The sequence below is a fragment of the Tetrao urogallus genome, assembly GCF_951394365.1.
Source record: "Tetrao urogallus genome assembly, chromosome: 2".
Classification (NCBI taxonomy): Eukaryota; Metazoa; Chordata; class Aves; order Galliformes; family Phasianidae; genus Tetrao; species Tetrao urogallus.
In genome coordinates, this window is record NC_136814.1 from 46,136,970 (window position 1) to 46,152,278 (window position 15,309).

The window sequence follows — 15,309 nt, forward strand, 5'->3', positions numbered from 1 at the left end:
CATTAACATTGTGCATTCTTACTCTAAAACCACAACTATCTATCCATCCCTCAGGATTTGATCAGAATTCCTAATAGCATTTGGCTGAAGATTTAGAAATTCTTAGGAAGATAATAGTAGTTCCTCTTCACGTTCCTACTTCTGGTAGCTAGAGTACAACAAGTGCTCTCAACTTCAAAGTTCAGATAGGGATTTTCATATAATATCAAAACCAGGAAGCTTTTCATTTTGATGTGGATATTCCTGTAATGAATCACCAAGTGTACATTCACAGAACAAAGATATGGCAATGCATAGCTGTTTAATCTACTTCTATTTTCCTTTGCTGGTTATCTGAATTCTGTTCTCTCAATACTAAAGTAGAGAGCGGATCAAAGTTAACGTGCCCTGAGATGTCCAGTGAGATTCAGTGGTATTGGTATATTTAGAATCATATAATATGCTGAGTTGGGAGAGACCTGCAAAGACTGAAGCTTCTGGCTCTACAGCAGACCCTATGTCTGAAAGCATTTTCCAAATGCTTCTTGAACTTCAGCAGCTTGAGGTTGTGCCCACTGCTCTGCACCAGTATCCAACCACCCTCTCTTGCAGCACCTGTCCCTAACCCCCAGGTCACCCTCCCCTGACACAGTTCCATGCTGTTCCCTTGGGCCCTGTTGCTGCCAGCAGAGAGCAGAGCTCAGTGCTGCCCCTCCACTCCCCTCAAGCTGTAGGCTGCCATGCAACCTCCCCTCACCTGTGCTCTGGGCTGAATAAACCAGTGGACTTCTCACACATCTTGCCCTCCAGACCCTTCTTCACCTCCATAGCCCTCGTCTGGATGCTTTCTAATAGTTTTATGTCTGTCTTATACAAACCTGCTCTCAGTCTTGAGGTGAGGCTGTATAGCACAGGGTGGGACAGTCCCCTTCCCTTGGTCAGTGGCAATGCTGGGCCTGATGCACGTGTGAGGCTTGCGCTACTGCTGAATATTTTACTCCATGTTTTGGAATTGTCTTCCTCTAAATGAGCTACAGCATGAAAAATGAGATTGCATCATGCTATCAAAAGGTACTGTGGCAAAAAACTCAATGAGAGAAGATGAATGGAATTGGTAATACACTACGGTTCATCAAAATTCTTTCTTCTACCACATGGAATTGGAGTGCAGCTTGGATTAGTATAAAAAATATCCCCCCAAAATATCAAGTGAGATACTTTGCTACTAGGTAGTTTTAAGTGGCAGTGGGTGGAAGATTGTGCATTTCTACTTTTTGTACTTGGTTGCTAGTTGCAATTTTCTTTATTTATAATTCAGTGGGAGCCTAAAACTTTCTACTGTGTTTTTGTTTTTTTAAAATAATAATTCAAAAACTGCCACAAAAAAGAAAAAGAAACTTGAAATCTAAACCCTTCCAAAAAATCAAAATAATTGTACCCTCCCTTCCATATCCTATTGAGCTGAGCTTTGTAGCATTCTTATACCTAAAGATTCAGTGTATCTTCTTCATCCTTGCATGCCTAACTTAAACTTTGCTGAACTGCAGAGTAACTGTGGTTGGAAGGGACATCAGGGCATTGTGCAGAGCAACATTAACTCCAGAAGAGTTGGTCATGACCACATTCAGTTTCGTGAGTCCACAGCCCCATTGGAAAGTTAATGCTAGTGTTTGACTACCCTCATTAAAAAGAAAAAAACACCAAGCAGCCCTTGTATTTTTAAGTGGAACTTTGTTTTGACTTGCACAGTATCATTTGTGGTCTTCCCATCAGGTATTTCAGCACACTAATAAAATCTGCTCACTACCACATTTCCAGACATTCTCAAGATGGAAAATGTCTCCTGTCTTATTCTGGAATCCTTATGCCTTTGATAAAATCGGAGAAGAGTTAAGTCTGCATCCCGAAACCTCAGAGAGAAACTTTGATAGTGTTCCTGTTAATGGTTATTGTTTTCCTGTTCTCTACAACTAGTGTTTACAGCTACAAAAAAAATAAAAAAATAAAAAAATGCACAATACTTATGACTAAAACTGAATTGACAACAGCAGTTGACTGTGTAATGTTTTAAAGAACAATAGAAAATAATGCTGACAACAAGAAAACAGTGTTCTGAATTGCATCCTAGAAGAACATTTTTCAGGATGTGACCCATCCATTGCTGTGGTAAGTATGTGTTACCTCAGGATCCATTCAGTTATTGCTATGGATTTCTGACAGACAAATGCACTGTTCATTTTTAATCATAAATTTATTTGTTTCCATCTGAAAGGCTGCCTCTTGCCTAACATCTTTTCCTTTCAGGAGTTATCTGTCAGACGTGCTTCACGGCCAGTGAAACAGCTGATTTGACCTTACAGATTCTTGGCCAACTGGAAACAAGCATTTTAAAAAATTCAGATTAACTCATTTTCCAAACAAACTGCTCTCACAGGGCATTCCACATGAAATCATGGGCTTAAAAAAAAAAAAGTACAAAAGTACCTTGATGTAAAACTTTAGAATCTTTTTTTTTTTCCCCCACAAACCACACAGGTATGTGCTTTTAATGCCATTGCTATCACAAATAAATGTATTGTAAAATATCATGTTAAAAGGCATATATTTAACTTTATATTTAGTGATTATTACTTAATAGAGCAAAGAATTAAGAGTTTTGTAGCTTGAATACATTCTTGCTTTCAGGCCTTCCTTCTTTGTCACCCAAAAATGCTTACAGACACACCAAACTTCTCACATTTGTTGTCTTTCACATAATAGTACTACAATAACTATATTTGCTCAGATGCTGCAAACCTTGCTAGTCCCCTGCAGCTTGGGATCAGGGACCAAATTTTTTGAAGAGGAGAACTGTCCCAGATACCTCTGAATCCTATGGGGGAGGCTGACAGTCCTGTGTTGGTACTGTCTGAGAGCATTCATCTGTATGTCTTGATCAGTGTTTGATAGCAGAATTGGCTGATGGCCAGCTGTTCAGACTGAAAATAAATAAACCAGAGATGTTTACTTGATTCTCAAGTCAGAAGTGTCTCAAGGTACCTTATTCAAAATGAGTGCCACTGGACATAATACTGAAGGAAATGCAAAGATGCTGAAGTACTTTATACTTTTAAATTGCAAAATGTTTGGCTTTCTGTCATCTTGACTTAAATCAAGATCTGATATTTCTCTAAAGCCTCTAGGTGTAGCAACATTACATATTTTGCCTTGTCTTTTGAGACTCGTGCCCTTCATGATTTGACAAATTTTCATTGATTTTCATATTTCAGGAAGGCTTAGCTTGAATAAAACTAAATGAATACATATATGTTCTATGGAGGATTTTTCATTATGCAGTGCAGACTGGAGAATGGCAATAAGGTTGAGTTATTTAGAAATGAGTTGTTAGGAATAATGTAATCTCTGGACTGCATCTGAATAAGTCACCTTAGTTAGATGAGGTGAGTGTCTGCTGAATCCTAAAGCAGTTGACTTTGGTGAAACTCTATTCACTCTAGGAATCATAGGCTTCCTGTCAGGAGCTTATCTCTTCTATTCTGATATGAGAAGGGTAAATGCTTGTACATTCCATCTCTGACTGCCCTACAAAGTACATAACTACTTGGTTGGTTGGTTTCTTGTCTTTGTGCTTTTTATGTACTAGTATGTAGTGGGCCAAAAATGTCTCTGTTTGAAGCAAGTGCTGGTTACTCTTGCTCTTTATTTGTTCAACAGAAACTTATTCATGTGATTATAATATTCATAACAAAATGCACTTTTTTTCATGTGACAGTGCTAAGGCTGCACCTTAAGTACTGTGTTCAGCTTTGTGCCCCTCACTCCAAAAAAAGACATTTAGACCTGGGATTGTGCCCAGAGAAGGGCAATGAAGGGTCTGGAGTGCAGCTGTTACAGGGAGTGGCTGAGAGAAGTAGGGCTGATCAGTCAGGAGAAAAGGGAAGCTCAGGGGAGACTGTACTGTTCTCTATGACTGCCTGAAAAGAGACTGTAGCAAGATAGGACTTGGCCTCTTTTCCCCTGATAGGATCAAAGGGAATGGGCTCAAGATGTGCCAGAGGAGGTTCAGGTTGACTATTAGGAAAAATCTCTTTTCCAGAATGATAAATCATTGGAATGGGCTGCCCAGGCAGGTGCTGGAGTCACTGTTCCTGGAAATGTTCAAGAAAAGGGGCAATGTGGCACTGAGGGACATGGTGGGGATGGGTTGGCAGTTGGACTAGATGAGTTTTAGGGTTTTTTCCAAACTTAATGATTCTATGTAAACAGAATCACAGAACAGCCAGGGTTGGAAGGGATCTCAGGGATCATGAATGTCCAATCCCCTGCCACATGCAGGGCCACCAACCTCCCCATTTAATACTAGACCAGGCTGCCCAGGGCCCCATCCAATCTGGCCTTGAACACCTCCAGGGATGGGGCATCCACAACCTCTCTGGGCAGCCTGTTCCAGCACTTCACCACTCTCTCTGTAAAGAACTTCCCCCTGACATCCAACCTAAATCTTCCCTCCCTCAACTTAAAACCATTTCCCTTGTCCTGCTGTTATCTACCCTTTCAAAGAGTTGACTCCCCTCCTGTTTGTAGGCTCCCTTTAGGTACTGAAGTGCTGCAATGAGGTCACCCCGCAGCCTTCTTTTCTCTCTCAGCCTGTCTTCACAGGGAGGTGTTCCAGCCCCCTGATCGTATCCATGGCCCTATTCTGGACCCTCTCCAACATGTCTTCAGATTTTCTTTTTTTCCAAACTATTGTCTTTGGAAAGATTCAGGAAAAAAGTATTCAATCAGTCTTTTTCTACAGAGGTGCTTTATACAGGAGTTTAGGTTACCACGTTTTACAACAAATAACTATAAATACCGTTTCACTTTCAAGTCTTTTTTCTTCGGCTGCAGCCATACCCTTCTTAAGGGTAATATACCCGGCAAAATACCCGCATCCTTTGAGATGGCTTCTGCCCCTCTCTTACACGGCAGGATTTGCCCCCACCTCTGCCCCTGAACCACGATGCTCGCAGACCCCTTCCGGCCGGGCGCGGCGCGCGGAGGGAGCCACGTGACCCTCTGCACTCCCGCCCTGCTGCACCTCGGACGCGACGAGGCCGCGCGCGGAGAGGCAACAGATCCCGGCCGGCAGCGCCGTCGCCCGCTTCTCCCCGTCCCGATTGTAGAGTAGCGGCGCCATGCGTGGCGTGGGCTGGCCCAAGGGGCCCTGGGCCGCGGGGCGGAGCTTGAGCCGCTACCTGCGGCGCGTCAGGTCGCCCGGCAACGCGGCGGACGCTGCCGGGATGGATTCTAAGAGCGGCAAGAAGAAGGAGCTCGGGAGTCGCAGTAGCTCCGGGATCCTGGGTGTCTCCGCCAAAGAGTAAGAGCCGCAGAAGGGAACGCGGGATCGCGGCGGGCGGTAACGGCCCCGGGGAAGGGGGAGCTGCCGGCAGCGCGTCCCCGCGAGCCGCCCGCCCGTCCCCGAGTTCAGCCCTGGCTCGCGCGGAGACAGAGGTGCGGATATGGAGGAGGCGATTGTTTGCGATCCCAGGCGTGAAAATAGCCGGTGCGGAGAAAGTTTGCTTGCTTGAGTGGGTGCTTAGTAAAAGTAGGGTCTATAGGCAAGTTAGGGGTTGGTTTGTTTTTGTTTGTTTGTTTTCATTCTTTAAGCTGGATGTTCAGGTTTAGTACAGAGCTGTAGATGGGATGAGTTTGGATCCATCTGGTCCAACCCCTACTCAAGCAGGGACACCCAGAGCAGGGTGCCGTGTCTAGGCAGGGTTGGAGATCACTAAGGAGGAGACTCCAAGCCTCTCTGGGCAGCATGTCCAGTGCTCTGTCACCTGCACAGAGCTTAAGTGCTGCCTGATGGTCAGATGGAGCCTCCTGTGTTCCAGATTGTGCCCACTGCTTCATGTGGAAGTTGTACTTCCTCCTATGATGCTTTTCACGTACCTATTAGGTAATGGAATCCTGGAATGTCAGAATGTTCTTGGACCTTGAGAAGGCCATAGGGCTGAGACCGCAGAGTGCACAGAGTGCAGTAATGTGCAGGTGCTCTCACTGTGACATGTCGTACTGTACATGAGGGATAGAATGTTGGTCACAGCTCATACTGTGAATCATAGCATCACAAAATGATTTGCGCTGGAAGCAACCTTGAAGATCATTGGGCTCCAGGTGCATTCAATGGATGCGTATGAAGCATTGGAGTTAAGGTAGCAAGCAGACAGAAGAGAGTTTTCACTGAAAGAGTTGTTGGGGTTTAAAAAACTTGAGAACTTTGAATCGGGAAAATAATTCAGAAAATACACGACCTTCATACACGATACTGACTAGAGGAATTAAGCTGAACTTTTCAGGGCAAAATGGCTAATGACGCAGCGCATCAGTTTCACTAAATAAGTGGAAAGTGTAACATTTCTTTCACTACTTTCACTTTTGATCTATTATCTTATTTCTATGGTTCTTGAAACCTTCTCAGTAAAAACTTTGTAACTGTTCATGCACAGTGCTGTCAGGAATCAGACAAAAGGTGTTTGTTGCACCGATATTTATGTGCTTATGCCCTTTTCTTCCCTTTACTGCCATAAACAAAGGTATCAGACATATCACTTATTTCTCCCTTGAAATCAGCCTTCAGATGCCCCTTTCTTCTTATTTCATATCCATCCACCCAGCCTTTTCAACAGAATATTTTGTTTTGCATGTTCATACTCATGTTTCACATTTCACATTCACATTTTGATATCCTTTCTGTTGTGGTGGTCAGACAGTATCTCTAATTCTCCCCTTTTCTGCTCTGCATCCCTTTGCTTAGTAACTCCTTTTTATTTTCTTAGTTTAGCTACAGCCATGCAGCCCTTTATATTTACTGCTACAAACAGAATATAAAAAAAAAAAAATCAGTCAGTATCTAAGCTGGCAAGAACAGTTCTATTTCCTAGCACAGACAGCAAAAGTAGTGTTTTCCTGCCTTGCACTGTGTGTGAAACTGATTGGCTGTCATCCAAAATATTTTGTCCCCTAATAGCCATATTTACAGTAAGATATTTTTTTCTTTGAGGTTATAAATGTATGTAATATTTGTATAGTAAAATGATTAATTCTCATTCATACAAAATAACTGGTAAAAGAATCAGTCATATGAAATGATTTATTTGTATTAGAATATCTAGAACAGTATCTTTATTTTTCCTTATTACACTATTGTGTAAGACTTTATTAAACAAGACCACAATTAGATTACAAAATCCTTTTCCCTTTGTCAGGTTGAGACTAGAGAATATCTGATTACAATTGGGTTGAATGGCATTAAGTTTTATAGAAACACCTTTGAAGTGTGAATAGGAGAAATGTTCACAAAATATTTTAAATCTCTTGTTGGACCTAATAGGCAATAGACATGCTTCATCTCACTCTGCAATTATCAGGTAATTGTAATAGAGCTAATGTCTTGCCAGTGTTAATTTAGTGTTAGTACAGGAGTATATACTCATTTCACTGGGACTGTTTTACACAGGGAGGAGTAGCTTGAACATGTCCTAGTTGTTGTTTAGTGATGAGTTAGTAGACTATAGAAGAAGTTACAATCGCTTGATTGTAATGTAGAAGCTTTACAACACAGAATATATAGCTTTAAGTTTTAAAGTTTTAGTATTAAGTTTTTTATATACTAATAATAAATATAAATAAATGATTTTTTTATTAAATATAAATATTAAATATAAATATTAAATATAAATATAAATATAAATATAAATATTAATATTAAATATACTAATTTTAGTATAAAAAGTTTTAGTATTAAGTTTTTTTCATCAAACCTGTAATTTCAGTTTAAACTGTATCATGTTTTAATTGTGCTGATTTGCTCTGCTGTTGTGCTCTTTCCAGCTAGAGCAAGTCTTGGCACTAAAATTCTGGATGTTATAGCAGTTCTAGCATTGGTTTCCCGACTAACCTATCCCTGCTTAGTTTTTATCATCCTGAAATATCAGTCAGGCCTTTTGGATGGCTGGATGGATGATATAGCATTGTTTTAGGGCACTACGTGTCTGACCAAGAGCGGTGTATGGGAACTACTGAGTCACGGCCTGAACCTCTGACTGATCACCTGAGGCGAGCCATGAGTCAGCCAGAGAAGCACAGGTGAAGGCAATTCAACTATGCTGCCGGAAGGGGTGGAGCCTAGACCTATTTAAGAGCTGGCTACCTGTGGGGAAGGATCTTGTCTGGAGATCCCTCCTTCTGGTGTTTTGTGGTGAGCCCAACTAAGGGTGAGCCTTCCATTTATTCTCTTTTGTTTTCATAGTCCGCTTCGCCTAAATCTCTTGTTTATATTGTGATTGTAACACCTTGATATCCATTGATTGTACATTGTGATTGTAGCATCTTGATATCCATTGATTATACAAGCGGTAAACTACAAAATAAATCTTGTTTGTGATGTTGGGAAAATTTTTCTTCAGGATCTCTTGAGCTATAGGTAGTGAGTCAAGAAAAGCTAGTAACAAAAGTTGTTCTAAACTTTGGCCTAAACTTTTTGTCTTAAATGTTTTACAAGAAAAGTAGCCTCATTTACTTGTGAAATCGCAGATTCTACTGCTATGAAACATTTGAAAATTAAACCTGAAGTCTAGCCTTGCTTTACTTTTAATACTATTGTTTTGCATGCTCTGTGAACTGTAAGTGCATTTTAAGCTGATTACAGGCTGTATACTGTCTTCACATTGTTGAAAGCATCTTTGTATTCTATTCAAAGAAGTGAGGGAGGGTCTGGTCTTGTTAAAATCAGTAGAAGTTGGGAGTTGAACACAGCAGGGCTTAAAGTTTACCTGAGAACGCTTAAGATACCTTGAATAGCCTTTCTTCTTGTTTTTGTAACAAGATAAGTTCCTCTGTTTCCCAGATGGGAATTTGTACCCCAAGCCCACCAACAAAAAGATATTTTGGCATTCTCAGTCCGTTTCAAATGGCTGAAATATTGGAATTTCTTTTTCTCCTGTAGTCATGCTATAAGCTAATGGTCTCCAAACTTTTTTGGTTGCACATCACTATTCGCAAATAACTTTGAGTACACTTCCCTCAGAATAGCATATTTATATATTTATAAGGCACATACATGCAGTACTCAACTTCTTGTACTTTCTATATTGTTTGCAAACCCTAGTTTGCAGTGCACTGCTGTAAGCCACAAAATTCCCATGCAGATATCGGGTAAGTAGGCAGATGTGCATTTTGAACTGCAGTCTGTTAACAGAGAGCTTTTAATTTGGATCAGCAGTTTGGTCAAAACATAGAACTGTAGACTGTGATTTGTGCAAAATAGAAGCAACATTTCATTCGTCAGTATTCACTTTGCTTCTAGAATGCTTTCCCCTTTGCCACAGGATTTGTGCATGCGAGATGCCAGAATTATGGCAATGCTACTGATAGCAGACAGGTTGACAGATCCGTGATAGATCTTCATGTGGAAGTAGATTGGTGCAGTAAAGAATATCTGTGTTACAGTACAGATATGCTGTAGATCTGTGTCACTGTTGTTTAAAAAAAAAAAAAAAAAAAAAAAAAATCACTAGAGTACTGAGCTGATTCTGCAGCAATCCACCCCGAGACAAAATGATGTAGTGCTATTATTATTTTGGTAAATAGTATTATTTGGTAAAAGTTGCTGAACACAGGGATAATACAACTGTTCTGGGTGACCCTATGACTTAACCCTCACTTTGTTTGCAATCCCTGTGATGGAGGGATTGATCTGTTCCCTTAGACAATGATTTTCTGCTAACGGTAGGCTAGTGGTAGTAATGATTGTGAATATTTTATTAACGGCAGCTTACCAAGTCTTTTTGGTAGGCTGGGAGGGTTAAAAGAAAATATTTTTATGCATATACTATGGGATTGGAGCTGCTACAGTTGGACATATGGCAGTTGCTTAATAGCTATTTCCTTGACATCTGTTCATGTGGCTTCTGTTACTAACCTTGTTCAGCACAGTTCTGTACACCTTCTAGCATACAAATTTTACATAAGTCTATCTATGAGAACTTCAGGAATGCTGCTATCCATGTATCAGACAAAGAAATGAAAGACTGCATGCTGCCTGAGAGAATGTTGTCCCATAAGTTCACTGTTCTTTGTAATTGTGAGGTAGGTTTTCCCCTAGGATCTCTGTTTTATTTCTGAGCACATCTTGCAGTTGCAGGCATAAAAATGTCAAAAGTGTTTTGTCTTTTCTGAAATATTGTCTTCCTTCTAGCAAATTGAGTTTATTTTCATGTGTCTACAAATCACTGAAATATTGAACAGAACTGTCAGTAGTATGAAAAAAGAAAGAAGGTTAATAGTTTTTGAAAATAATGTTTTTAAAATTGCTAAGAACTGTCAGTGGTTACTGCCAGGAACGACAGTGTTATAATAATAACTTTTACAGATAAATTAGTGCAGAAGCCCTCTGAGAGTAGTGTGTACACATCTGGACAAAGAATTTTGATTATCTTAAAATTACTTAAATGGATTTCTAGTGAGATCAGATTTCTTTTTTTTTTTTTTTCCCCATAAACGCTTGCAGTAGTCAGCACAGTATGTACTGTGGAAAATCAATTCATATTGTTGGCACTTTTTGTTTTGGTGCTGGAAGGGGAGCTTGGAAGCATAGGGAGAAGATATGAAGTTTCCTTTATACTCAATAAGCCAGACTTCACTTAAGTCTATTCTCAGGATGCTCCATTGGGCATCCCTTCATTACTGCTCTCTAATTAGGTAACAGTTCTCTTCAGGACCTAGGCAGATTTAGAGATGACAGGCTGAAGAGCTGAAAAGAACAGCTGTCATTAAAGATTTTCTTAATTGCATCATTAGAGGCTACTGAGAATCTGATCTTTCCCAGGTTTCAACAGCTATAGTGATTCAGTGGATTGATGTCTTTGTCAGCACTGAAGATTCTGGCTTGTAACAATGATAATGAATTAAAATACTTTGTAAATGAATTTGATGAAACTCTTATGCCATTGAGCCCAATTTTCTGAATTAAGCCTGAGTCATCAGCATCTGCCAGAACAAAGAAAAATCTGAATTAGGGTTTGGGTTATCAGAGACAAAAGTGAGTAGTAAATGATCAGTGCCAAGATAGGGGAGTAGGTTAGGGATAATTGTAGCACAGGCATGATTTCCCAGTGTGCAGACAAAGCTCACAGTGGCATTAGAAATTTTATTAGGTAGAGCAGCAGCCAAAAGCATTATTAACTGCCAGTGGGTTCTTCAGCACCTGTTGGGACCAGCTGGGTCCTACATTGGCTGGAAGAAATTATTCTTGTTTAGCTATGTGCCTGACTGCCTTAAGTAGCAGGTAGCTGCACTGATGTTGTGCAATGGATTACTGCACCAAAGCCTAGGATTACCTCACATTTTCTATTAAGATTGAAGGTTGAGACAGTAAGAACACGAAAAATAGCTCTACTGCTAATTCATATTTGAGTTCCTGAAGGCCTAGGATAAAAAGTCAGCAAAAGCACAGTGTTGCAATTTTATCCATTGCCAGTATATGTTCCTCAGGTAAGTATCCATAAGATTTAAATTGCAGCAGTGGTTCAGATAATATAGTCTGAACAGATTATTAAATTTTTTTTTTTTACTTTATTTTGGTTTGGGGAGAGGGCTCCACTAGATTAACTGAAGCTTAAGAATGGGAAGAACTGTCCTGTGGATAACTACGTGATGATTGAACTTGAAGCTGCTTTTAGTGTTGCATTGGAATGCTACTGCTGGTTAATATAAATGTAATACGTGCTAAAAATCTGCATGGAATGAGTCTATGAAAATTACATATACTAAAGATTGTTGAACGCATCGCAACCGTAACTAGTTCAGAAAGTGTCTGAACTAAAAATGATTGGAGACTGTCAAAGCATTTGAGAAATATATTTCATGTGCCTTTATGCTCTCCTAGAGGTTTTCAGTTTTTTGTATTGCTTGAGATGATATCAGGCTATTGTTTACACTTATTCTCAGTACTCCATTTTTGTAGCATTGTGTCACATTTTGTGGTGAGAGGAGATTGTTATAGTAGTTGAAACTGTTTAAATTTGTTTGTACATGTTTACGCATGCTTTTGGCCTAGCATGAGCCTCAGTCAGAGATCACGTAATTCTAGAACCATAGAAAGGCCTGAGTTGGAAGGGACCTTAAAAATCACCCAGTTTCAAAGCACCTGCCATGGGCAGGGTGGCCACCCACCACATGAGGCTGCCCAGGGTCCCATCCAACATCCAACCTAGTCTTGAGCACCTCCAGGGGTGGGGCATCTACACCTTCTCTGTGCGTCCTGTTCTAGTGCCTCACCACCCTGTGAGCAGAAAAATTTCTTCCTAAAATCTGATCACAGAACTGTACAGGTTGGAAGGGACCCATTGGATCAATTCCATCCCCCCTACTAAGCAGGTTCCCTACTGCAGGTTGCTCAGGAAAGTGTCCAGATGGGTTTGGAATATCTCCAGAGAAAGAGACTCCGTAGTCTCCCTAGGGAGCCTGTTCCAGTTATCTGTAACCCACAGTCTTCCCTATTTTAGCTTAAAACCATTCCTCCCTCTTCTGTCACTATCAGACCATATAAAAAGTCCTGTTTGTAAGCTCCCTTCAAGTACTGGAAGGCCACAATGAGATCTCCCAGAGCTTGTTCTTCTCCAAGCTGAAAAGCCTTTCTTCCCAGGAGAATTGCTCCAGCCCTCTGATCTTATTTGTGGCCCTTCTTTAGATTCACTCCAACAACTATGTATGCTTCTTGTGCTGGAGGCTCCAGGCCCAGGTGCAATAATCCAGGTGGAACCTCATGGGAGCAGCAATGCTGGCCACCCCTCTTTTGATGCAGCCCAGAACACTGTTGGCCTTCCAGGCTGCAAGAGCTGGCTCATGTCCAACTTTTTGTCTATCTGGACCTCCAGATAATCTACAGCAGGGCTGCTCTCAAGTTCTTCTCAAATCCTGTACACTTATCTGGATTTATCCTGACCCAAGTGTAACACCTTGTATTTGGCCTTGTTGATCTCATTAAGTTCACATGGGCCCAATTTTCAAGCTTGTCTTGGTCCCTCCAGATGGTATCCCTTTCTTCTGTTGTACCAGCTGCCTCACTCAGCTTGGTGTTATCCACAAACTTGATAAGAGTGTACTTGATCCCGCAGGGATGAATATGACTTGGTGATTTCTAATTATGTTCTGCTAGAGGTTTAAAGCGTGGCTAAAATTTCAGACAAAAGGTGCTGAGGATATACTGTGATGTAACCCAGCGGTGACTCAGCACCACACATTCATTTGCTCACTTGCACCCCTTTCCAGTGAGATGGCAGTGAGAATAAAAAAAGACAAAGTAGAACGTGTGGGCTGTGATAAAACTATATACCAAGTTAGAGAAAAGGAAAGGGCAAAAATATATATGTGAATTCTGTTTTCTGTTTGGGCCCTTTGCTGAGAATGTCCTTGGCTTTGTGTGGTGCTGTCTAGCGGCAATGATAAACATAGGTGTGTTATCAACATTGTTTTGTCCCTAAAACCAAAGCATAGCTTCAAACCAGGCACTGTGAAGAGAAAGCCATTCTGTCCCAGCTGAAACTAAGACAGGATACTAGTCCAGTTTATTTCCAGTGCTCTACATTTGCTTTTTTTTTGATTAGTCATATCTATTTAAAGGTTAATTCTACCATATTTGTTGGAATTAGGCTGCCATTAAAAATAGTTTTGAGGTTATGATTATAACAAATAATGTTTGAGCTGTAGTTTATCTTGGGCTGCAACGGGTGTTCATTTCCAATGTGCAACTTGTTTCCTGATTATTCTGAGGAATAGGTGGTTTTGAGATCATAATCTCATTTAGTATTCTGTTAATTGCAATCACTCCTAAGATGGACAGAATTCTTTTGTTTTGAATGGCTGTCCAGAGCCTTTTGGAGGGGCTTGTTTTATTATTGACTAACCAATGTGACAAGGAGCTTCTTGTTCTCTCAGATAACTTAGAAGCAATGTAAATCTGTAGTGGGCTTGACTTTGCATTGGAGAGCCAATGAGCAGAAATGTCTCTGTAAATTGAATTTTAGCTATCTGAAACAAAGAGCAAAGCACACCACCATGCACTTGCTTACTTTTCCTAGACATAGAAACATTACTGGGTAAATACAAGGGCTACTCCAGAAGTAATGCAGTCTGCTTTTTTTTACTGGCTTACAATATCAGAGGGAAATGTTGGTGGTACGGCAGTAGAGGTTGAACCTTCCCACCGATGTTCGATTACATGTTGTTACTGTGCGACAGATGGCAGCAGAGGGGCAGTCTGACACAATGACATCTGACATGGAAGTGCATATGAAGCAAAGGTGTGTCACTGAATTCCTCCACGTGGAAATAATGGCACCCACTGACGTTCATCAAAGCTTGCTGAAAATTTCTGGAGACCAAACAGCGTGTGCAGTGAGATGGTTAGTGGTGCATTTCGGCTGTGGCAGTAGTGGGCCACCTCTGCTGGTGCACATTTTAATGAGAATGGCATGCAGACTCTTGTTCATTGCTAGAAAAAAAATGCATTGCTAATGGTGTTGAAAAATAATGTTTTGTAGGTGAGAGTTTGCCTATGTAATAGTGTTATTATATCTCTTCGTATCTGTTTTCCATGGAAATATATAGGAGGCATTACTTTCAGAGCAATCTGCGCGCATCATGATCTTAGGTTCAATTTGGGTGAAATTGCTTGGCTTATGAATGTTCTTGAGAAGTTATTCATTGCATCAGTGTGCATCTGAATACCCTTACTTCACTAATATGAAATTGTAATCCAACCAAAAATAGAGGTATTTCTGGAGAATTTGTGTTGTTGTGATAGAGCATAAAGCATCCACTTTCCATTTATTGTCTTTTATTGTGTATCTTATTGTATTTGTGAATAACTCTCACTTTTGTAGCCACTATTTTTACTATTCTCAGAAGTACAGTGAAATACACCTAGAATTTTCTGAGTTAATATTTTCTGTCCAAGAAGATGGAGAGCTTGCTTGAAATACTCTATTGTTTGAAATATTTCAGTGTATACTCTGTATAGTGGATCTTTGCCTAATTTTTATTTGTATAGTCAATTTCTTAATGCAATTCTTTATCTTCTACTTATAACTTTGCATAGTTTCATGCTTTGTGATAGAAAAATGCATTCTTTCCAAAGTAAGTATGATAAACTTATTAAAATAGCATAGAAGCAAACCAATATGTTGAATTTGTGATTAGGTTACATTTGAATTAGAAGAATATGTATTCATATATTTTTTTTCGTTGTTGTTTTTGTTGTTAATTCTAATTAAAACAATGAACTCC

General features: G+C 40.3%; 1 protein-coding gene across 1 annotated transcript in view; it reads left to right on the forward strand.

Annotated features, from left to right (window-relative positions):
* Positions 1–5,156: 5,156 nt before the first annotated feature.
* ADGB (androglobin) overlaps positions 5,157–15,309 on the forward strand; it is a gene marked incomplete at both ends in the record, with an annotated part of 73,475 nt that continues 63,322 nt past the window's right edge. Inside the window, one exon of the mRNA XM_079550110.1 lies at positions 5,157–5,338. Coding sequence (XP_079406236.1) covers positions 5,157–5,338 — 182 coding nt within the window. The remainder of the gene's footprint in view (positions 5,339–15,309) is intronic.